Below are 22,335 nucleotides of genomic sequence, written 5' to 3'. Positions count from 1 at the left end.
GACCAGTCACAAGGCTGTCACAGTAATCCAGGTGAGAGGACAGTGGCTCAGACCAGCTGTTCACGGTGGAAGTTATGGGGGTTTTGATATATTTTGAAGGTAGAATGGGCATGACCAGATGTATAAGTTAACTATCGTTCCTGTAACACATTACCGCAGATTTAGTGGTAATTTATTTATTATCCTAGTTTGCTTCGGTTAGAGGTTAGTTCATCATGGTTTGGGACTTCCCTCGTCGTCCAGTGGCTCAGACTCTGCACTCTCAATGCAGGGGGCTCAGGTTGGATCCCTGGCCAGGGAACTAGATCCCACAGGCCCCAACTAAGAGTTTATGCTGCAAGTCTCAACTCGAGATCCCACGTGCTGCGACTAAGACCCAGCGCAGCCAAATAAAGAAATAAAAAAAATGTTCATCACTGGTGTAAAGTCAGGCAGGGCTGTGCTGCTTTCTAGACACTCTAGGAGAGAATTCCTTTCCTTGGTTTCCCAGCTCTTAGAGGTTACCACATCGTGGCTCATGAGCTCGCCCTCCCTCAGAGCCAACAGCATTGCATCTCCCCAGCCCTTCTTCCATGGTCGTATCCCCTCTGACTAAACCTGAGAAGGGGTCTCTGATTTTCAGACCCTGCGACTAGCTCAGACCCACCAGTACCATCTCCCGCAGCCAAGATCCTCAACTCAATCACATCTGCAGTCCTCTTGTCAAGCAAAGTACATAATGAAGATCCCAGGCATTTGGACACGCACATCTTTGGATGCTGCCGTCCTCTCTAGCACACCCACTGATGGATCAGAGATAAAGAAAAATGAAGAATAAGTTCAGATTTGGGGCTCTGAGCAGTTGAAAGGAAGAAGATGAGAGGACCAGGTGTATGACTTTGGGGCAGATGTCAGCTCTCAGCTTCAGGTTCGTAAAGTTTGAAGTGCCTGCTAAGTATCCACGTTGGCGATGACTAGTAGGTAGCTGAATACACTATACTGGAGTTCAGGGAGAAAGGCTTGACGGGACGCATAAACAGGGAGACCTCTATATACGGTGGCATTAAAGCCGCAAGACAGGATGAGACCTCACTGGCTCCTTTACAGAGAGAAGAGGTCCAGAGCCCCCTGTTGGGGGACCGCCAGGCCTGCGCAGTTGCTGCGGCTGCACTGGTGAGGGTCTGGTAGGTGTGGAGAGCCCGTTGGTATGCTGTCGGACACGGGGGAAATGCAGAAGAGGGGCATCAGACAGTGAACCAGTCGCTCAGGACAGATTTCACCAGGTTGTCTGACTTTGTCCCTTGAAAGCTTTATCCTTCCTTGTCTATGGACTCCATTTATGTTTCTAGCATTACTGGCCCAGAGCCAAAATGTAAATGGCCAACATGTAGCTCTTTAGCCACATGTTAACTTCTGATTCTTTTCTTAGTGAGGTGGTTTCGTTTTATGCTGGATAGTGTATTATTTTCATAAATGCTCATTTAAGAGTTGTAATAGTTTCACTTCAGAGGGCAGGCAAATTATGTGATCTACAGCCTCATGTAGGATAGCTTTGAAAAATGAGCAAATGCCAGTTTGCTTTCAGATTTAAAATTCTCGTCATAGAATGTAGTTTATATTGACAACAGGATAGATTTTATTAAATTTTATTTTGAGTGATGTGTAGCCTGTATTACTTGTTCTCCCTTATTTAGGTTTTGGTACTATTAAATTTGCCAAAGGCCAGGACATGAATTTCTTGTGTGTATTTAATTATATCTGGGAGAAAGTGGGGCTCAGGAGTAAAGAATCCACCTGCCAATGCTGGAGCACAGGTTCAATCCCTGGGTCAGGAAGATCCCCCAGAGAAGGAAATGGCAACCCACTCCAGTATTCTTGCTTGGGAAATCCCATGAGCAGAGGAGCGTGGCGGGCTGCAGCCCATGGGGTCGTGAAGCGTCGGACAGAACTGAGTGATTAAACAACGACCGGGAGGAAGTGATTGACGCGGCTCCCGCCAGTTGCTGAATCAGAGAGGGGAGGCGTGTGTGTCTGTCGTGCGAGTTGGTGGGCTCAGAACTCAGCCACTCGCCCCTCCAAATCGGGAACTCCGTCTGCAGGACAGTAAAAGGGTCCGTGGACACACACAGAGTGGGACAGATCAGAAGAGTGGCCTTGACGCTTACACACGACCTGTGTAAAATAGCCAGTGGGAAGCCGCTGTCTAGCTCAGGGAGCTTAGCCTGGCGCTCTGTGATGACCTGGGGGCTGGGATGAGGGGGTGGGGGGTCTCAATGCGATGACCTGGGGGATGGGATGGAGGGGGTGGGGGGTCTCGAGAGGGAAGGGACATACACATGCTTACAGCTGATTCGTGGCATTGTACGGCAGAAGCATAACATTGTAAAGCCCATTATACTCCAATTAAATAAATAAAGTGAAAGTTGCTCAGTCGTGTTTGACACTTTGTGTCTCCAGGCCAGAATACTGGAGTGGGTAGCCTTTCCCTTCTCCAGGGGAGCTTCCTGACCCAGGGATCGAACCGGGGTCTCCTGCATTGCAGGCTGATTCTTTACCAACTGAGCCACCAGGGAAGCCCAAATAAATAAAATAGACCAAAAGAAAGAAAAACAGGTCCTGAGAGAACTGCAGATAGGTGTCACCGGCTTCACAGCTTTACCCTTCAGACCCGCCGGGCTCAACGTAGAGCCCCGTGTGGACTCAGCCTTCACAGGCGTTTCTGTCCAGCAAGGCTGGCTGGTTCTAAGCGCCGCGTAGGAGAGCAGGTTAGAGAAGCAGGCGGGGCCCTCACCGGGGAGAGTGGTGTGACGTGGGGGCCACATCCCCGGGGAAGGAGGGCTCTGTGGCCACAGTCTGGCCTCTGACCCGCGTCACTGCAGGGAAACCTGGAAACCTCATTCTGTTACAGGAACCAGTGTATTGGTGCCCTTGTTTAGTTCAGTTCAGTTGCTCAGTCGTGTCCGACTCTTTGCAGCCCCTTGGACCACAGCATGCCAGGCCTCCCTGTCCATCACCAACTCCCGGAGGTGGCTCAAACTCATGTCCATCGAGTCGGTGATGCCATCCAACCATCTCATCCTCTGTCGCCCCCTTCTCCTCCTGCCTTCAATCTTTCCCAGCGTCAGGGTCTTTTCCAGTGAGTTGGCTGTTCTCATCACGTGGCCAAAGTATTGGAGTTTCAGCTTCAACATCAGTCCTTCCAGTGAACACCCAGGACTGATTTCCTTTAGGATGGACTGGTTGCATCTCCTTGCAGTTCAAGGAACTCTTGAGTCTTCTCCAACGGACCTTGAGTCATGAAGAAAAAGTTAAGTCCCGAGTATGCTTTGTTTAGCCGGCAGAAGTCTGGTTTTCTGCTGCTGGAACTTGGTGGCCTGTCCCGTGGTTCTCCAGGTGACTGGGCTCCCGCAGCTGCTCCTTACCCGGGCGCCCTGTCGGCCGGGCCTATGGTCATCCGGAGGCCGTGCCGGGGTGGGGCGCCTTCCCCCGCTCACCCACGTGGGTGGCAGGCGGTGCCTTCTGTCAGAAGACGCCAAGCTTCGGTCTCTTCCTAGTGGCTTCTCCACCTCACAGAATGACAGCTGGCTCCAAGGGAGAGTGTTTTCAAGCAGTTGAATGCCTCGGAAGTAGTCCAGCATCACTTCACTGCATTCTTGGCGGTCACAGCGAGTCACGGGGCCAGCTCAGATTCACAGGGAGAGGAAGTAGAGTCCGCTGCTCCGTGGGTCATCTCTGAATCAGCAGAACAGATGAGTGGGTGATGTGTATCTGTAGTCATGCTTTGTGTAAAAAGAGGCTAGGTCAGCCTTAGAAAGGTGCCTATTCAGAAAATGTGACTGTTCCCCGAGGATTCAACGTGGTCAGTACTGTCTAAGTAAGATTTTACTGTAATTACAAGATGATTACACTTTTAGGGAGTACCGCAAGAGAAACATTTCAAGGACACATATTTGGTAATAGTAATAGCGCTGCTGCTCTTTTTTTTTTTTTTAAAGATAAAACAATTCAGAAATAGTACCTAAGGCAATCATCAGTCATAGTAACAGTAATTTAATTTACATGTATGATGAGATCCCTTGGAAGGGATTCTAATCAGAACAAAGCGAAAATTGAACCTAAACCTAAGCGTTACCTTCTCCTAAGCAGTAGAGTTTGTGGTCCTCGGGCGCCTTCGCAGTCAGCCTGTCCTGTGATCTCAGGCTGCCGTGCTTTTGGAGCTCTTCTGTGGGTCTGGTCTCCATGCAGAATTGTGGAGTTAATGCGTGTTACATCTGTATTATCACACCTTGACAGTCCCATTATAATTTTGAAACAATGGCTTTCAGAATGAATTTTGAAGAACTCTACCCTCATACTGGGCTTCCCTGGCGGCTCAGATGATAAAGCGTCTCCCTGCAGTGTGAGAGACCAGGGTTCGATCCCTGGGTCAGGAAGATCTCCTGGAGAAGGAAATGGCAACCCACTCCAGTATTCTTGCCTGGAAAATTCCATGGACAGAGGAGCCTGGTGGGCTACAGGCCACGGGGTCACAAAGAGTCGGACTCGACCGAGGGACTTCACTTTCTTACCCTCCTAGAGCTAGAACGTTCTTTCCCCGCCCTGGCGATCAGTTTCTCCCTCTTGTGACCTGTGACTTTTTAAAAGTTCTATCCCAGCCCTCGTCCTACGCCGAGCATCCTTGTGTGTGTGACCAGTGCCTCTTTATTAGTGAAGCCCTGGAAAGGCACTCAGGAGTGTTTCCTAAGTGATGGACTGTTTCCTTGGAGCCTGACTTGACCAGTGGAGAAGCGTTTTGTTTTGTTTTCTTTTTATTACTTATGGTTAGAAGCTAGCCGTTTGAGACTACTCACTCTGACAATCTCGAGCAATAGTTCTGATAAATGAGCTGCCATAAAAAGAGTGATCTGAGTGACAAGATACCATGAAATGTATTTTATTCTGCGTTCTTTTTTACTTGAGTTTTTCTTTGCTTTTAGTTTTCCCTTGGTTAATGTGAAAAGGTGCTTATTTCCAGCAATGCTGATTGAATTTTTTAAAAACCACTAATGATTGGAAAACGAAGGATCCCTTCCCTGACACATCCAGACTATTCCTAGTGTAAATTTTACCCTTTCTTAGGCAGTTTTTCTCTTCTTCATTTAAATTAAGTGTTGTAATTTGTTGCCTCTTAAATCTAACATGTTGCTCAAGAAATATGCTTGAGATTTCTGGTGTAGTTAAACAAATAAAAGACCTCATTAAGCAAAGCTAGCATAGCCTCAGATGGGAAAAAATAATAAATTCACTCACTTGGCTTTGTAAATTAGCACAGGCAAATGTAAAATGAAAAAGAAAATTTAATACTCTTTTAAACTAAATAAATAAATAGTAGACCTTCTGAAGCCAATGTAGGGGAACACGCGCCAGGCCCTCAACAGTTTTTCCTTTAAGAGGGTCTGGCGTCTCCTTTGTGGTGGGATTAGTGACCACGTGATGGAGCCTCACGCTCACAATGTCCGCCTGTTGCTCCCGATTCTGCTGTCAATCAACATGCGGGGACCTGGGACAGGGGTCAGCAGAGAGAACCAGGTCCCGGGTGGGCTGTGCTCCAAACCGGCCAGAGAGAAATGCAACCAGCCAGACCTGAAGAGCGAGCCTGTGTTATTCCTGGCCTTTTAAACAGACAGCAGAAATGCCAGACAGTAACCCGTTAGCAGAAAAAATGAGGCTTTTGTTTTGGGATGCCTGTTGCTTTTTCTTCTGAGCGTCTCGCGTGTCTGCGTACCTGACTTTGCTTCTGGTTTAGTTTGCGTCTAGCTTTGTCGACCATCAGTGAACGCGCAGAAGAGTGCTGGAGCGAGCCGGCGCGGCGGAGAGCGGATGCAGCCCGGAGTTCAGCGGCCGAGAGCCTTGACCTGCAGCCCCGCAGGCTGGGACGTCTGAGTTGGCGTAGGAGACGGCACTGCTGGCAGAGGGCTGTTGCAGGAGGATGCCGGAGGCTTAAGCTCCCTTGGAGAAGATGGAAGCAGCAGCCCTGGAATGTCCCAACTCTTCCTCCGAAAAACGCTATTTCCCCGAGTCCCTGGACTCCAGTGACGGGGATGAGGAGGGAATTCTGGCCTGTGAGGACTTGGAGCTTAACCCTTTCGATGGCTTGCCGTATTCATCACGTTACTATAAACTTCTGAAAGAAAGAGAAGACCTTCCAATATGGAAGGAAAAATACTCCTTCATGGAGAAGCTGCTTCAAAGTCAAATTGTGATCGTTTCGGGAGACGCGAAGTGTGGCAAGAGCTCTCAGGTGAGCAGCCCCTGCAGGCAACAGCCGGCTTTGTATGTTGTGCAGATAATCACAGCGTCACAGCATAGTGTTCTGTTGTAAGAATGGTGCTGTCTAAACTGAAAAACAAAGCAGAAAGGAACCTTACAATCCAGGTTCATCAGACAAGTTACTTAACCTGATTTCCTTTATGAAAGCCAGCTGAATGAAAGTTAATACTTAGTGGAAATTAATCGTGTTTATTGTACCACTGAACTTTCTTTAGTAGAAAAATCTATTCAGCTTATTTTGTTGTTAAAAAAAAGCATTCTGTTGTGCATATTGTATTTTAAAAGATGTTACTGGCCCACGGTAAGTTTTGGAATTAACTGCCATGTTTGCATGTCTAGCAGTCTGATACTCAGAATGCATGGATGTGCTTGTTGGTGACGTTGGTCAAGCTATGGAAAGTTAAAAACACAAGGAAATCTTTATTTTCCAAGCTCTGAGAAATAACGGAGGGCTTCCTTGGTGGCTCAGTGTGGTAAACAATCTGCATGCCAATGCAGGAGACAGAGGTTCGATCCCTGGGTGGGGAAGATCTCCTGGAGGAGGGAATGGCAACCCGCTTCAGTGTTCTTGCCTGGAGGAAAGAAAGAGGAGGCAATGATTAGCGTAGAAAGTTAGTGACGACTTATTGACCAGTTTGTTGTTATATTTGAACTCGAGGTTTGAGTGAGATCTAGATTTTGTAAAGCAAGCGATAAGTATTTTTACTGTGAAATGAATTTACAGATTTTCACGATGTACAGAGTAGAATGCAGAAATAATCTGATAGAACCCCTGCATTTTTCAGATGATGAAACTCTGGCCCAGAGGGATGTGATCGTTTGTCTAATGAATGTCACGTGACTGTCTTGGCATTCTGAGAACTCTTTACACTTTGCTGTTTCCAGGTTTTACTGCCTCTGAGCCTTCCTTGTTCTAGATGGAGCTTGAAGCGAGGTGAAATGAATCACGGGTGTTTTTTCCCCCTTTAATTTAGTTTGTAACTGCCAGTATCCAGGGTGTATTATGATTTTCCCTTTGTTATGAGTTGTTGCTATGATGAATGACTTCAGTTTGTCCTAAGAAGCTGACGATTAACACTGAAGGAGTGTAATTTTCCTGGTTTCTGTGGACAAGTGGCAAGTTAAAAAATGATTTGGAGTTTTAATTTTGCAAAAATTTTAGACTTATACAAAGTTGCACAATAGTACAAAGATTTTTCCACATACAGTTGACTGAGATTCCACCGAAGTTAACATTTTACCAGATTTGCTTTATCGTTCTCGCTCTCCACACACACACACATTTTTATTCTGAGCCTTTTAAGAGTAAGTTGACAATATGATACCCTTTGCTTCCAAATACCTCAGCAGTACCTACTGAAAACAGGACTAGCCACAATATAATTACTGAAATCTAACTTGTAATATTCAAATTTCATCAGTTTTTCCACTAGGGACCTTTGTAATTACAAAAAAACAAACAAACCAAAACTCTAGTTCAGACTCCAGCCCACAATTACACTGCATTTCCTTGTCCTTTCTCCTTAATCACCTTTGATCTGAAGCAGCTTCTCAGCCCTTCCTTGTCCTTCGCAACCACGACATTTTTTGAAGGACAGGGTGGTAGGTGTTTTGCACAACCTCCCTCAGTTTGGATCCGTCTGGTGTTTCCTTTGCGTTAGACTCCAGGTCTGCATTGGTGGCGGGAAGGACACAGAAGTGCTGTGTGTCTCCCCAGGACCTCACCGCAGGGGACAGCAGAGTTTTCCCGTGACTAGTGATGTTAAATCTGGGAACTTGACGAGGTGGTGACTGTCCTGATGTCTTTTGTAAAGTTATGATTTTCCCCCAATCATTTAAAATATATGGGGAGACACTTGGAGACCGTGTACAGGCTGCTTCTCTGCATGCCTCCACCTACCAATCTCAGGATCCTAGCATGATTCTTACCTTTGACATTATTACATGGTAGTAACCAAATGGTGATTTTTCTAATTCCGAGATTCCTTCTACATTCAATTTTTGGAATTCTTCTGTAAAACTGAGCTTTTTCTCCTTCATTATTTATTTATTCATTTATTTATGTCAGTGTGGACTCATGAGTTCTTACTCTGTGGGTAATAGTTCATTATGAAGCACATTTATCTTGTTGCTCAAACTGTTCCTAATGTGGCCTGTGTCCCTTCGGGATGACTTCTGTGTCCTTCTGGCATCATTGTCTGAGCGCGCCTCTGCCTTCCGGCCCAGGAAGGTGTTACAGGCTCATCTAGTATGCTCCTTGTTCCAGACTTAGAAAAGCCATTTTCCCCAAAGAGCTCTGGTGGTTCCTTTTAGTGGAGAATCATGTTTAAAAACTGAGTGAAGTGAAGTGAATATTGCTTGGTCATGGCCGACTCTTTGCGACCCCATGGACTACAGTCCAGGGAATTCTCCTGGCCAGAATACTGCAGTGGGTAGCCTTTCCCTTCTCCGGGGATCTTCCCAACCCAGGGATCGAACCCAGGTCTCCCGCATTGCAGACAGACTCTTTACCAGCTGAGCCAGAAGGGAAGCCCAAGATGTGTCAGAAGTGGGGTGCTGCTGGCTTACCGTTGCTCTCGGGCCCTCTCAGTGAGCAGAGAGGGAATTAACGTATGTTGTGTGCGTGCACCCGTCTGTCTGTCTAGCTCCGAGGCTGTTTCTCCTTCTCTCTCTCTCTAGCTCTTTCAGTTTCTCTCTGTCTCTTCACTTCTCTGTATTTCTTTCCCTATCCATACTTCTGTTTTATCTGTATTTCTATCTCTCTCTCCTTAAAAACCATGGGTTCCTACTGATGCTTCTGATTCCAGTTCAGCCGTCAGCACTCATCCGAGCCTTCCCCGTTTCCATGTCTGTACTTCCTCCTCTGTGGGAAACTGAGCTCTCATTACTCACAGTTGCTTGGTCAGTTTTAGAATTCTCAAAATTTAGTTTCAGAACTGCTAACCTACACAGTCGTTTAAAAGAAAATTTTATCTATACTTGAGTTTTCTTTTAGAATGTGTGCCTTTAAAGGGCAAGAATTGTTACCCTGTAATACGTTAATACCTAGCGGTGGTTTCTCTTGTCATCTTTAACTTCTTGATCATTTTAATAAATCATTCTTGTTTCTGTTAAGTGTGAAGGCAGTATGTGTCTTCAGAGTGGGAGAAATCAAAGCAGTATTCAGATGAGACTGGGGGCCTCTTCTAAACCAATTTAAATAATGAAAGCATTGGTTGTCTCCTTACTTATGGAAACAACTTGGTTATTTTTTTTAAAAGAGCTTCCAAGACTATTTTCTTTTTCCTCAGCATTTTAAACCTTTCAAAGAGAAGTCTGACTTTAGCCTCAAGCCTTTCAAAGAGGACCATGGGTGTTCTGCTGGATCTTAAAAATTCCATCTCTCTTTGGTGCAGGTGGGATGGAAGGCTATTTAGTGACTGACCTCTGGAAAAGAGGACAGCTTTTCATGTGTTTAGAGAGCTTTTCCTATTACCTTTTTTTGGAGCAAGTTTATGAAAAAGCCTGAAAGAGAATGAAATATTTTTGGAGCTGTCTTATTTTACTTGTCCTGAAATTTCCCATGACATGGATGGGTTAGTGAGCTGAATAAGCAAGACATACCTGAGATTTAGCCTAAATTAAGAAGCTGGATGTTATAGAATGTGTTCACTTTTAACAACTTCACCTTTTAACACCTGTAACTTACCCCTGTTTTCTGCTGGCAGAGTCTGCTTGTGTTCACTCAAGGTGTATACAGATTGTGGTATCCAGGGATGTGTGACATTTATTCTAGAAGGGGATCCTCTCTCAGGAGTGTGTTCTGACCTCCTGGTTCCTGTGGGCAGCTTAGGCAGCTTGCAGGAATGTTGTAGTAGCAATTCATGCCTTGGGGTGAATTGCTGGTCCTTAAAATTCCTTTCAGGCTTCCCAGGTGGCTTGGTGGTACCTGCAATGCAGGAGACACGGGTTTAATCCCTGGGGTGGGAATATCCCCCTGGAGGAGGAAATGGCAACCCACTGCAGTATTCTTGCCTGGAGAATTCCATGGACAGAGGCATCTGGCGGGCTACAGTCCACAGGGTCACCGAGACTTAGGAGACGACTTAGCGGCTGAGCAATGATAGCGCGGTTCCTTTCGACGTTGGGTTCCGTGACTCTGGTGCTTAAATGAGAGTGAGTGACTGGGACCTCAGCACAGCTGTACCCTGGGTGGCCCAGAAGAGGAACTGGCTTCCTGGGGCAGACCAGAGGTTCTAAAGGAGGGCTTGGGGCCTTGGGACTAGAATGCATTTAACTGTAGCAGTGCTGGGTCCCCTAGATCCCTTTTGTCTCATGTCCTTTACTCACGTGTCCACCAGAGGAGGGGCCCAGTCTCTCCTCGTGGGCGGAGGGGCAGGAGGCTCCACACGAGCGTGACAGGCGGCTGGCCTCCTGGTTCGGATCCAGACCGGCCCAGCTAGAAGCCCGGCCCCAGCTTCCTGGAGCCCAGCAGCCCAGCCCCGTGCCTGTCGCCTGGGGCAGGGGGTGGAGAGTCTTGGCTTCTTCATTTTCCGAATTGGTGCAACTTGTAGAACTCCAGTTACGAAGCCAAGACGGTGAAGCCTTGATCTAGATTAGACTCTGGGTCCTCGGAGGACTCCTCTCACCTGCTCTTGTAGCAGCAGGCTGGCTGGGGTCCCAGCGACTTGCTTGCAGGGAGGAGATACAGCCAAGAGCTGGATCCACTCCAACCCTGATTGTGCACCCGGAGCCCGGTCGAGGCGGACTTTAATACGTAGGCCCATCACATAGTCTAGAAAATGGCCTTTAAAGCTAGGTTGAGGGGGCTTCCCTGGCCATCCAGTGGTTGAGACTCCGCACCTCCACTGCAGGGGGCATGGGTTTAATCCCTGGTTGGGAGACAAAGATCCCGCATGCCACACCCTAAGATTAAAATAAAATAACTGGATCGAGAGAATGTGCAAAAATCGTTAGGTGAGTTCAGAATGGAAATATTTGAAGTCCTGGTTTCTAGGAGGGAAAAATTCTAGACCACGTACCTAAACCTGAGTGTTGTCTGTTGCCAAAACTTCCAGGTAAATTTGTAAGTAGGTTGGGCTTTTTTATTTTTTCAGTTATAAAACAACAGTTTCCTACCTTGTTTACCAAGATGGTTATAAAGTTGCGCAACTTTCGATAAGAACCAAAGTGTGTTCTAGATGCCAGAGGGGAGGGGAGGGGTGTCTTCCAAAGAGAAACTGGAGAGCATCACGACGTCTCCAACAGGCGCACACGTTACCCGTGAGGAGGGGAAGGGACGGTTGGGGTAAAGAAGCCGTCACTCCCGGAGGAGAGTCAGAATCAGGGCACGTCATGGTGTGCTGTTTGTTATGAGTGCCAAGAATGCAAGAGTGCCCAGTGAAGCTGAAATGCTAGTGCCTGAAATCCTTGAGGTTATGAAATGTTCACATATCCGGCACTTGGCAAGCCATCATTTCTTTCAGCCGAGACTCGGAGTCTGCCATGTCCCCAAACTTCACAGGGCACCTTTGCTTGCCTAGAGTGATTCGGAAGGCCTGCCGAAGCTCGGAAGTTGTAATAATTAGGAGAGACGATTTCAGGTGTCTCTCCTCTTTGTTGAGAGACAAGCCTTTCAGTTTGTGTTCGCATCCCTGCTGTCATCCGTGTGTGACCGTGGCCCACAGGGGTGGTACGTGGTCTGCAGTCAGAGCTGCCCGGAGAGGCGCTCTGCAGTTAGCTGTAACTGTGCTCAGCTTGGCTGTGTCAGCAGAGTAACCCCTACAGAAAGCCCAACACGCATGTGTCCGGTCTTCCCGCTGGTTATTTTCACTGATGCTTAGAAGAGCTGTCCCATTTCTGAATGGTACTCTTTGCCTCATAGGTGAAAAAACTTGCTCTACTGTGGGCAAGGCCTAAAGGACAGTGAGGCCCATCGGATGGTTTATGTTTGTCGCACTGCCAGGCCTGTGTGATGTTTGTGACATTGGAAGCATCCTGTCATAGTCTGACCTTGCAGAATTTGTGTCTAGGAGTAAATGGAAATCAGCGCCAGCCCTGTGGAGAAAACGGCACAGGAGCTCAGACTTTGAGGGGTGGCTCTCATCCATTCACCCCGTTTTACAGGAAAGGGAGTGGAAGCTTGGCGGAATCATGAGTTACAAATCAGAAGCTAGTGGCCGGTCAGGTCTAGAACTCCTGACTTCGGTCCACTTGAGCGCCTTGCCCTGTCCTGTGCTGTGCCTCAATTCCAGCTCTGCTGAGGGTAGTGTGTTAAATGTCTCGTCTTTCGTTGAACAAGGGCTTCCCTCGTAGCTCAGTTGATAAAGAATCCGCCTGCAATGCAGGAGACCCCAGTTCAATTCCTGGGTCGGGAAGATCCCCTGGAGAAGGGATAGGCTACCCACTGCAGTATTCTGGCCTGGAGAATTCCACGGACTATACAGTCACAAAGAGTCAGACAAAGCCGGTATTGAGCAAATGATTGCTGATTAGTTTTCAGCCTGTTGACAAGGCTGACACCTGTCTTAAAATAAAGGAACTGCATTTACACTTCCAGTCATCAGGAATCTGGAAGTTACAGCAGGTGTTCATTTTGTAGTTACTTGATTTCTGGTAAGTCATGTTTATTTTTCAAGTTATAATGAGTAGCAAAATCTAGGAATCTCACAGTGGGTCTAGTAAATAGCAAATATGAAGATAATTAAAAATGTCAAAACTCTTAAATACCTTGAATTTATTAAAAAGCACTCAGAATGATTTATTTTAAAAATATATGTAACAAAGTAAAACTTACTGACAGTGCCCTAAGATTGCTGCATACACATATATGTGTGTGAGATGTAGATTCATATATTTGTATATTGTTCTAAATTTGTAATACATAGAAGAAAAGTTTTAAAAAGATTGCAGAATACAAATGAATTAGTACTTTCTACTATAATAATTCTTACCCAGATAAACTTGATAGAATTAATTAAACTATTATACATTTTCAATACAAGGATTTGAAAAGAAATAACTCAGCCATCTTGTAATTGACTCTTTTTAAATCTGAAAAGATTGGTTGGTTATCTCACTGAGCTCATTTTTCATTATACTTAGTTGATAAATGCCAGTGTATTTTAGCTTTTATTGCCAGGGAAAGTTAAAGTAGGCTTATCTGGTTATTTTGTTATGATCATTTAGATTTAAATGTAAATGTTGTAATTTTGAACCACTATTTTAAATCTAAATGATGTTTAATATTTACATTGCTTAAAGCATAAGCGTTGGTACCAAAAGCCATATCTTTGATGGTGCTTTCTTTTAACCAGAAAGAAAATAATAATCTTAAATATATTAATCTTTTCATAAGAGCTGAGGTTAAAAAACATTTTTTTTTACTTTGCCTTTTATTTTTTAATCTTCCTTTTTTCATCTGAGGGTCTTAACTTTCACAGTCCATGCTAACTGCTGTTTATTCCTAACTTTGTGTTCTAGTAATAAGTCGATGCATAAATACAGGTTGCTCATGTCACGTCGTGCGGCCCGCTGGTGACGCACCGGTGGGAGGAGCCTCGTGTGAGACGAGCCCTCGGGTGTTGGCGCTGGCTCGTGGGGCTGACCCTGTCCCGTCCGTCCCGCGCAGGTTCCGCAGTGGTGTGCCGAGTACTGCCTTTCCGTCCGCTACCAGCACGGGGGCGTGGTGTGCACGCAGGTCCACAAGCCCACGGCGGTCCAGCTCGCCCTCCGCGTGGCCGACGAGATGGATGTTAACCTCGGTCATGAAGTCGGCTACGTGATTCCTTTCGAGAACTGCTGCACCAGTGAAACCATCCTGAGGTTGGTCTGGGGGGCTTTCTCGTGCTGTGCCCGATGCGGCTCCTGGCTCGTCTTCTGCAGCCCCAGAAGGGCGTGTTCTTTGCGTTCTCTGCTTTAAGCACCTGTAACTTGTATAACAGTTACTCATCCCTCTGTCACCAACCTGACACCATCAGAGATCCCCTGTCTGTAAACTTGTTCCGTATCTCCCCACGGCCCTCAAGGGAGAGTTCTGACTTGTCAGGCCGGCCCCGGAGACCTCCTGGAGCTCCAGCTTCGGTGGGTCTGTGAGAGCTGTCTGTGTGCCAGCCGCGGTGGCACGCGGTTCTCCGAGCCCACGGGCCTTGATACATTCTTCTGTCCGCTCGGGATGTCTGTGCCTCCTCCAGGCCGGCTAATTTCCTCGTCATGAGCGGCCCTGTGCAGAGGTCACCCGCTCCACGAAGACTTCCTTGACCTTCCCTTGGTGTAAATTAGAAAACTCTGCTGGACTCCGTAAAATGTCATATCAGCCTTCATGGTGGCAGAGTTTTTGAAACTCTTCTTTTCAGGTGCTTCCGGGTTTCAGGGACCCTTGTCAGTAGCTCCCACAAGTTGTGAGGGGGAGAAATAGTCCTTTTATCTGTTTTTAGCTTCACTGTGAGGTTTCCTTTACACAGCGGTTTCCAAGAGTTTAGCAGAAGGAAAAAGAAAAGTGGAAAAACCCCTGCTCTGGGCCCGTTTCTCAGGCAGGTTCCCATCTCAGCCCTCATGGAAGGATGAGGCGTCCCCGGGGCCCCAGCTGCCCGGGCGGTGCCCGCCCCGACCCCCGGGGCCGAGACGTGGTCTCGGCAGCAGTGTGTCTGCCCGTCTCTCACCCTGCCGGGGGCACAGCCGCTGGGAACGCCCCCTGCTGGCCGCGCAAGGGCGCTGCGGCATCCCCGGCACTGCGCAGCCGGCCGAGGAGCGTGGGCAGGGCTGGTCTCTGCTCACCGTACCCGCAGCGTCTGACGCGCTGTCCCGAGGAGGGCGTGAAGGGAAGACTAGCGCTGGCCCCCGCCGGCCGCTGCGGACCTGGGCAGAGTGCTTCTCACACCCAGAATGCCTGCAGAACTCTCTCAGTTTGCAGGAAGCTGCTTTCCCACAAACGTTTACCTTCAAGAGTAGAAGACATCAGTCTTCAGGCCGGTGTTAAGCCATAGGGAATCTTGCCATCAAGAGCACTGGGCTTGCACTTCTCGAAGATATGTAACCTGCTTTCATTAGCGCCGTGATGTCCCCGAGTCATTGTGTTAGTGTGTGTTTATAAACTGTCTATTATGCAAATGGTAAACGGACAGACCTCCCTGCTTTGGGGACCTCACAGACGAGTTGAGTTGGGCAGGACATGCACCCCTGAAAGGGTGAAGGATCCCACGCTCAGCAGATTCATTTTTCATCCTTTATATTTTAAAGTGGCCTTTCAAGTGGTTATGCTTTTAATTAAAGGATAGCTCTGACTAGTTTACATTTAATAGATGTATTTTTATCTTTATTGCCATCTCAACTTTGGAAACCTTATGAAAAGGACTCTTGGATGTAGTCACTTTTAATATGAAATCTTTTGGTGTTTTTTATCTTATTAATATAGATCAAGTGTATATATATATGTGTGTGTGTGTATATATATATATATATATATATTTTTTTTAGAAAGTCATAGAGATAAACACTTATGGAGTAACCCAGTAATGTCGTCAGCGCAGGTCAGAGACACAGCTCACCTTTTACACATCTGTTCTGGATAGGGACTTGGCTTTCATGCATCACGGGGGAAACACTGTAGTTCTATAGGCATTCAGTCCTTACAGCCAAAGGCAGAAGTACAGTTTCTGTTGACTGTTTTCTTTAGCTCTTTCTGCATGTGGCTTTCCTTTCTTAACGTAGAAAATAGCCTTCAGAAGGTGTGGAGGAGCTGAACCGCCGGCACAGCTTAGAAGGCAGAGGGTAACTAGTGACCGCTGCAGGTTCTGGCGGCTTCCGCATCTGCCCGATGCCTGGTCCTCCTCTCGTCTTTTCTGTTTGCTTCCCGGGCACGCTTGTTGCTGGGATGGTGCACTTTCCACCCGACATTCCTCAGCCAGTGCAGAGTCAGCGGATACTCTGATTTGTTGCTCACAGAGTTTGAGTTGCAAGCAAAGGGGCCAGAGCTAGTGAAAAGCCCTGTGTTGATAGAAGGAAGTCGTCCTTTCTTTTCTTCCTGGCCCTCTGTGCTCCGAAGGGCAGGTGGCGTGGCTGTGAAATGAGTCTCTGCCACCCACCCACCTGTGGCCTCGCGCTAGTCCCCACCTGCCTGCTCACGCGCCCTCATCACTGAGCCGCAGTGGCTGATGCACATGCTCAGGGTGGTTGTGAGAACTCAGGCAGCTGCCGTGCGTGCCTGGTGCATGGGAGCGCGGCGCACGTGTTAGCGATCTGGGTGGGTGAAGAGGTAAACTCCAGCCACGCTCACTGCTTGGAAGATGTGAACTCGCCATAGTTATTGGTGAGTTCAGATTGAAAAGCTGTTTAAATAAGAGGCTCTAAGGGTGACTGTTGACTATGGAGGGCAGTATTCTGTATTTGATATTGTCTTTTCCATTTTCTTTGTACCTCCTTAGCATCTAATCTGTTGGGCACATAATAGACACTTAGTAAATATAATCTTTATGCCACTGCCATTTTTCTGGATTCTATATAGAACAATGGAGTTCTTCTTTAAGCTTTTTCCTGGCTTTTTTCTAACCAGTGGATACTTGAATATCATATGCCTAAAATAGTCTTTAAACTATTAATAGATATCACAATATCTTGTGGAAGTGATACATAAATTTCAAATAAGAACCCTCTAGAACACAGATTTTTTTTTAAAAATTTCTCAAATTTTTAAGGTCAAATTCAATAAATATAATTTTAAAAATATATTAATTATACTTTCCTATATTATGTTCTTAGCTTTCAGAAATTTAGTCTTAAGAATTTAAGTATAAATAACATTTCCAAGATGCATCCCTCTTTTTACATGGTTATCAGGGACAGCGTTTTCTTAGGCACTGTACACATGATCTTATTAATATGAGGTAAGAAATAGGTCTCTGATTAAGTAGAAAGCTGGAGGTTTGTGTGGTAAGTTTTAGGATTGATCCTTAGTATTCCCTTCAGTTCAGTTCAGTTCAGTCGCTCGTTGTGTCCAACTCTTTGCGACCCCATGGACCACAGCACGCCAGGCCTCCCTGTCCATCACCAACTCCCAGAGTTTACTCAAAACAATGTCCATTGAGTCGGTGATGCCATCCAGCCATCTCATCCTCTGTCGTCCCCTTCTCCTCCTGCCTTCAATCTTTCCCAGCATCAGGGTCTTTTCAAATGAGTCAGCTCTTCTCATGAGGTGGCCAAAATATTGGAGTTTCAGCTTTAGCATCAGTCCTTCCAATGAACACCCAGGACTGATCTCCCTTAGGATGGGCTGGTTGGATCTCCTTGCAGCCATCTGAAAGGGCAGGTCTAGCTTGCTGAGTCTCGTAGTTTTAGGTGAGTCACAACTTCTCCCTTTTTGATTAAGCCTGGACATTTTTCCAAGGTCAGCAGAGGGAAAAGGTGCCAGGGCGCAGCCCACAGGAACCCGGCAGGCGTCCCGGAGCCCCTCCCCGTAGACTCACCCGGCACACGCTTCGTCCCTCCAGCTGTGAGTTGTGACAACAGGTGTGAAACACGGTCCTGTCTGTCAGGGGAACTCATCAGAGACTCTGTGCCAGGGGTCTGTGCTGGGGGCTGGTCACATGGGCACCCTCTGCCTCCTGCTGTATTCTAAAATTCCGGACTCCCAGAAGGAAAGCAGGTTAGACCATATTACAGACAGTAAGCCTCAGTTCTGGGAACACGAGAACACGCCCAAGTCTAAGTTCCCAAATGCCTGCCCAGCAGCACCCTTGCAGGCAGGCCCTTCTCAGAATAGCCGTTCAGACCTGCCGTCCACAGGGCCAAATAAAATCATACCTTAACTTGATATAAAGTTTATGGATTGGTGTCCTCAAGGAATAATATAGATAGATATGTGAACACTGTCAGAAAGATGATGTTTGTATGGTTCTGGATGATTAATAGGTATTTGTGATTATTTTTTGAAAAAAAGAACTACTAGAAAATTCCATTAAAATCACTACTGACCCCTTCCTCCTCCAGGAATACTCCACAGTTTGCATGCTGCCCTCAAATAGGTGATTCCTTTTTAGGTGCTTTTGTGTGGGTATTTGGGTGACATTTCAAACATGTCTATGCTCACACCTTGGTGACATCATCTCCCCAAAAATGCCACCAACAGAGTCCTTCTGCTGGACCCCCAAGAACCTGAGCCAGGAAGGTCATCCGTGTACGTGTGTGTGCTCCACTGAAGAGTCTGTGCTCCCGCTCGACGTTCTTCCATTGATGAACGAGGGGAAGACTCGTACCCAACAGGAGTATTTTGCTAGATTACTTTTTTGTTTAAAAAACTCAGGGCAAATGTTCAGTGTAGCTCTTGTTAATATCTGTAATAAACATTTAAGGCAGAGGTCTCTAACCTGAGGTTCAGTGCTGGTCTTTAGAGGTTGGGTGAACATATGCAAACTGCACTTAAAATTTTTGTTTATATGTATTTTTCTGTTTTGAAGGTCTGTAGATTTTATCAGCTTAAAGGAATCTTGGCCCCGATAAAGATTTTAAGCTCCTGATTTAGACAAAAGGATACAGGAAAGGCATTTTTGTGGCTTATGTCAGGAGTTTCTTGTTTGATCTTTTTCATGAGAACATTCTAACGTTAATGTTTCCTCTTTGTAGGTATTGTACTGATGATATGTTGCAAAGAGAAATGATGTCCAATCCTTTTTTGGGTAGCTATGGGGTCATCATCTTAGATGATATTCACGAAAGAAGCATCGCAACTGACGTGTTACTTGGACTTCTTAAAGATGTGTTACTAGCAAGACCAGAACTGAAGCTCATAATTAACTCCTCACCTCACCTGATCAACAAACTCAGTTCTTACTATGGAAACGTGCCTCTCATCCAAGTGAAAAACAAGCATCCTGTGGAGGTTGTGTACCTTAGTGGGGCTCAGAAGGAGTCTTTTGAGTCTATTTTACGCCTTATCTTTGAAGTTCACCACTCGGGTGAGAAGGGTGACATCGTAGTCTTTCTGGCCTGTGAACAGGTAAGTAATACTCTAACTACCAGAGCAATAAGGTTACTTACTGGGAGCCTTTGAACCTTGCTGGGAAGCTTTGAATAACATACATGTTTCAGTTTGCTAATTAGCTGTTTAAATGTTTGGTTCTATCACACCTCATTTCTCTATAGTTCGGAAGAAGCTTCAATAAAGAGTAAATAAAGCCTGTGCTTGAAAGGTGAATGGGGAGATGCTTCTGAAAGCAGGCGTTGTTCTGAAACACGGAATGGGGAGGGGGAGGGGGGAGTCCGAGGAGCTTGTGGGGTGACCTCCAGAGCTGACTTCCTTCCCCCGGGGCAGGCGGGATCCTGGGCTGCCCCAGAGGCGCGCAGTGAGCCCTCTGAGCAGAGGGGACAGTGGTGCGGCTGCCCCCTCACGGCAGGAACAGGGCTGGAGATGCAGACACATCCTCAGTGCTTGGCGGAGAATCGGGGCGTGCTCCTGCAGCCAGCCGTCAGTGGAGAATTAGGCAGAACACTGGAGTTTATGGCACACCCAGAGGGCTGTCTCCCTACACTTTTCTTAAAAAGATGAATGAGAAAACCCTTCCCTTGAAGCTGTCTTTCCCAAAGAACAACTGGCAACGTACACCTGAGCGTCTGTCGCTGCTTTCAGACAGTCAGGGTCCACTTGGGGTGGCACTGGTCTCACGCGGCTACCCTGACCCTGCTTCGCTCTCTCCCACCGCTCTGAGGGCCGAATCTGAAAACCTCCAGAATCGTAAGAGTTAGACTTTCTTCTTCGAGACTGACTGCCTGGCCTTCTCCTCCTTACCCGTCATTTCACTCCAAGAGTAAAAGCCCTACCCTTTAGACCATGACCCAAATACGCAGCGTTTCCAGTGATTAAACAGAAGCCGAAGGGAAGCTGCTTGCTACTGGCTGAGCCACAAGCTGAACAAAGACAGGCGCCTCGTCTCTCTGTCAGAGCCTTAAGTGTGCACACGCTTTCTGAAACACCTTCAAGAGTGTTTATTCTGCTTATAGTCACAGCATGAAGGATGACTGAGCCTTTAGCTTTGAGACCTTTAGACAGTTTTCTCACAATATAAATTTTATCTGTTTCTGTAAAGAAAGTAATTCAGAATCTCAAGTATATGATAAACCACAGCATATTTATGTTTCTCATGTAGAGATTATACAGTTTCTTGAGTAGTAAATCTGCCTGCTCCAGTGATGTATTCTATTATCATTCCTTAATCTTGCATGATTCAAGATATTCAAGAAAGTCCTGAGGGAAGAAATAAAATGATTAAGGAGACAGGGAAAGGATTTCTGAAAACAGGTTTTAGGTATAGCTGGGTGAAGTCTCAGGAAGGAGGAAGGGCAGAATTAAAGAGTCTAAGGCATTTGGAAGTTAGAGTTGCCAGGTGAAGAAAAGGCATACATCTCAATGCTGGGGACGGGGGCAGTATAATTAAGACTGATAGAGTGAGTAGACATCTTCAGAGTCACCAGAAATTCTCAAATGGATTTTTGAAAAATAAAGCTCATAACAGAGTTGGGGGTAGTATTTGATTCTTTATTAGAAGCTGTAAGAGAGGGCATAGTGACTTTTGAATTGTCAGACTTGAGAAGATGCATTTTTACCTAGGATAGTAGTAGAAGCTGTAAAATCCACAGGGCTTAGAAGGGTATAGAATCTTCCTGGCAGTCAGAACAGAAAGACATCTCCTGTTAAGAAACCATCAGTCCTGCAGAGTCTTAAGTCACGCGCGTGATAGTGCAGGGAAAGCTCGGGGCGGAGTTTGCAATTCTGAGCCTCTGAGCATGAAGACTCGTTCGTCCTGGCAGCGGCTGCTGATGTGGCCGAGTCTAGCACTGGGGTCTCTGGGGGGGTCTCCTTCTCGTCCAGAGGCTCCCAGCAGGCTGCCCGGTGGGCGGGCAGGGCAGCCATCCTGCAGCTAGAGCGTGCCTGCTCCGGGACCAGCGTTCTTCCTCACAGCCCAGCCCCAGATTCCACAGCTGTTACCTGGTTTTCTTTTCTCCATCTATCCCCTAACAAGCTGAACACAGCTTAGTATCCTGATGGACTTTTCTTTTTCACTCCTTATGTCAGGATTAACTGGCATCAGATACACTGCTATGGTCTCAGAATTTGTCTTTTGGAAAATTTTGTCTTGCCCTGAAATCCATGTTAACAGCTATTGACCATCTTGCCCCTTGCTGTTTGAATCTTCCTTGACTTCAATATACAAGTTTAGAATCTGCCCCAGCAAACCAAATGTCATATGAAAACAAACCCAAGTGGTCTAACAGAAGTGTACTGCTTGTTGTTTTTCCTCTTGAGAAACCCGTGTGAAGGCGCAGAAGCGCCCTCAGACCTTGCGGCTCGGTGAACGTCAGGGGCCTGCCGTCTCCCCTGGCCGCTGGCTCGGCCCCGCGTGCTGTGAGTCAGCACCACGAGCCGCACTCCCTGTGTCTCCGGCTCAGCTGAGACCTGGAGGCCTGTGTGTTTACAGGGCGTTGTTCCTAACCACTTCACCATCTTTTAACCTGAAGAAAAAGTGAAGTAGGTTAACTGGCAAACAAAGACAAATGAGACCGTCTAGCCAGATGGTGGTGCAACTTGAAGCGGTCCCAGGAAGGTGCTCTTAGGTGGACGGTTTTCCTGGGAAATATTCCATCTGATCACAGCCCTGTCTCCTGGGGCCGGATGTCTTCCTTCAGCGCAGGGGGCTGCATCTTCCATAGTTGTGGCATGTATCATGGGAAAGCCCTGCGGATGTAAATGCTCTGAACACCTTGAATCAGAAGGAAATGAGTAAACAGTTTGACATACCAGATGAATATCTTAGGCACTTTTTAAAAATTCTGAAGATATGACCTCCAAACTTTCTGTCATCTGAGCTTGAGGAACCTAAAGTACATACAGTAATGTTTCTATTTTGCTCTGCTTTTTTTCTTTTCGAAGATTTTTAAAAATTCTTCTTCCTCTCCATTTGGAACAAAATTCAACATTAGATTCCTGTTATAACTAAAGTTTTAGCAGCTGGAAGCAAATGAAAAATGATAGGCCTCAATTCTCAGAGAGTGAGAGAACTATTGCAGTGCAGTTTGAAGGTT

At 46.6% G+C, this 22,335-nt stretch overlaps 1 protein-coding gene across 1 annotated transcript in view; it reads left to right on the top strand.

The window, feature by feature from the left end:
- DHX32 (DEAH-box helicase 32 (putative)) overlaps positions 1 to 22,335 on the top strand; it is a 49,134-nt gene that overhangs the window by 11,088 nt on the left and 15,711 nt on the right. The window contains exons 2-4 of the mRNA XM_070470397.1: positions 5,765 to 6,259; positions 13,898 to 14,091; positions 18,883 to 19,255. Coding sequence (XP_070326498.1) covers positions 5,978 to 6,259; positions 13,898 to 14,091; positions 18,883 to 19,255 — 849 coding nt within the window. The 5' untranslated portion in view covers positions 5,765 to 5,977. The remainder of the gene's footprint in view (positions 1 to 5,764; positions 6,260 to 13,897; positions 14,092 to 18,882; positions 19,256 to 22,335) is intronic.

This window comes from Odocoileus virginianus, chromosome 7, assembly GCF_023699985.2.
Source record: "Odocoileus virginianus isolate 20LAN1187 ecotype Illinois chromosome 7, Ovbor_1.2, whole genome shotgun sequence".
NCBI classification, from domain to species: Eukaryota; Metazoa; Chordata; class Mammalia; order Artiodactyla; family Cervidae; genus Odocoileus; species Odocoileus virginianus.
Note: the sequence above shows the minus strand (reverse complement) of the source record. Positions and strands in the feature narration are given on the sequence as shown.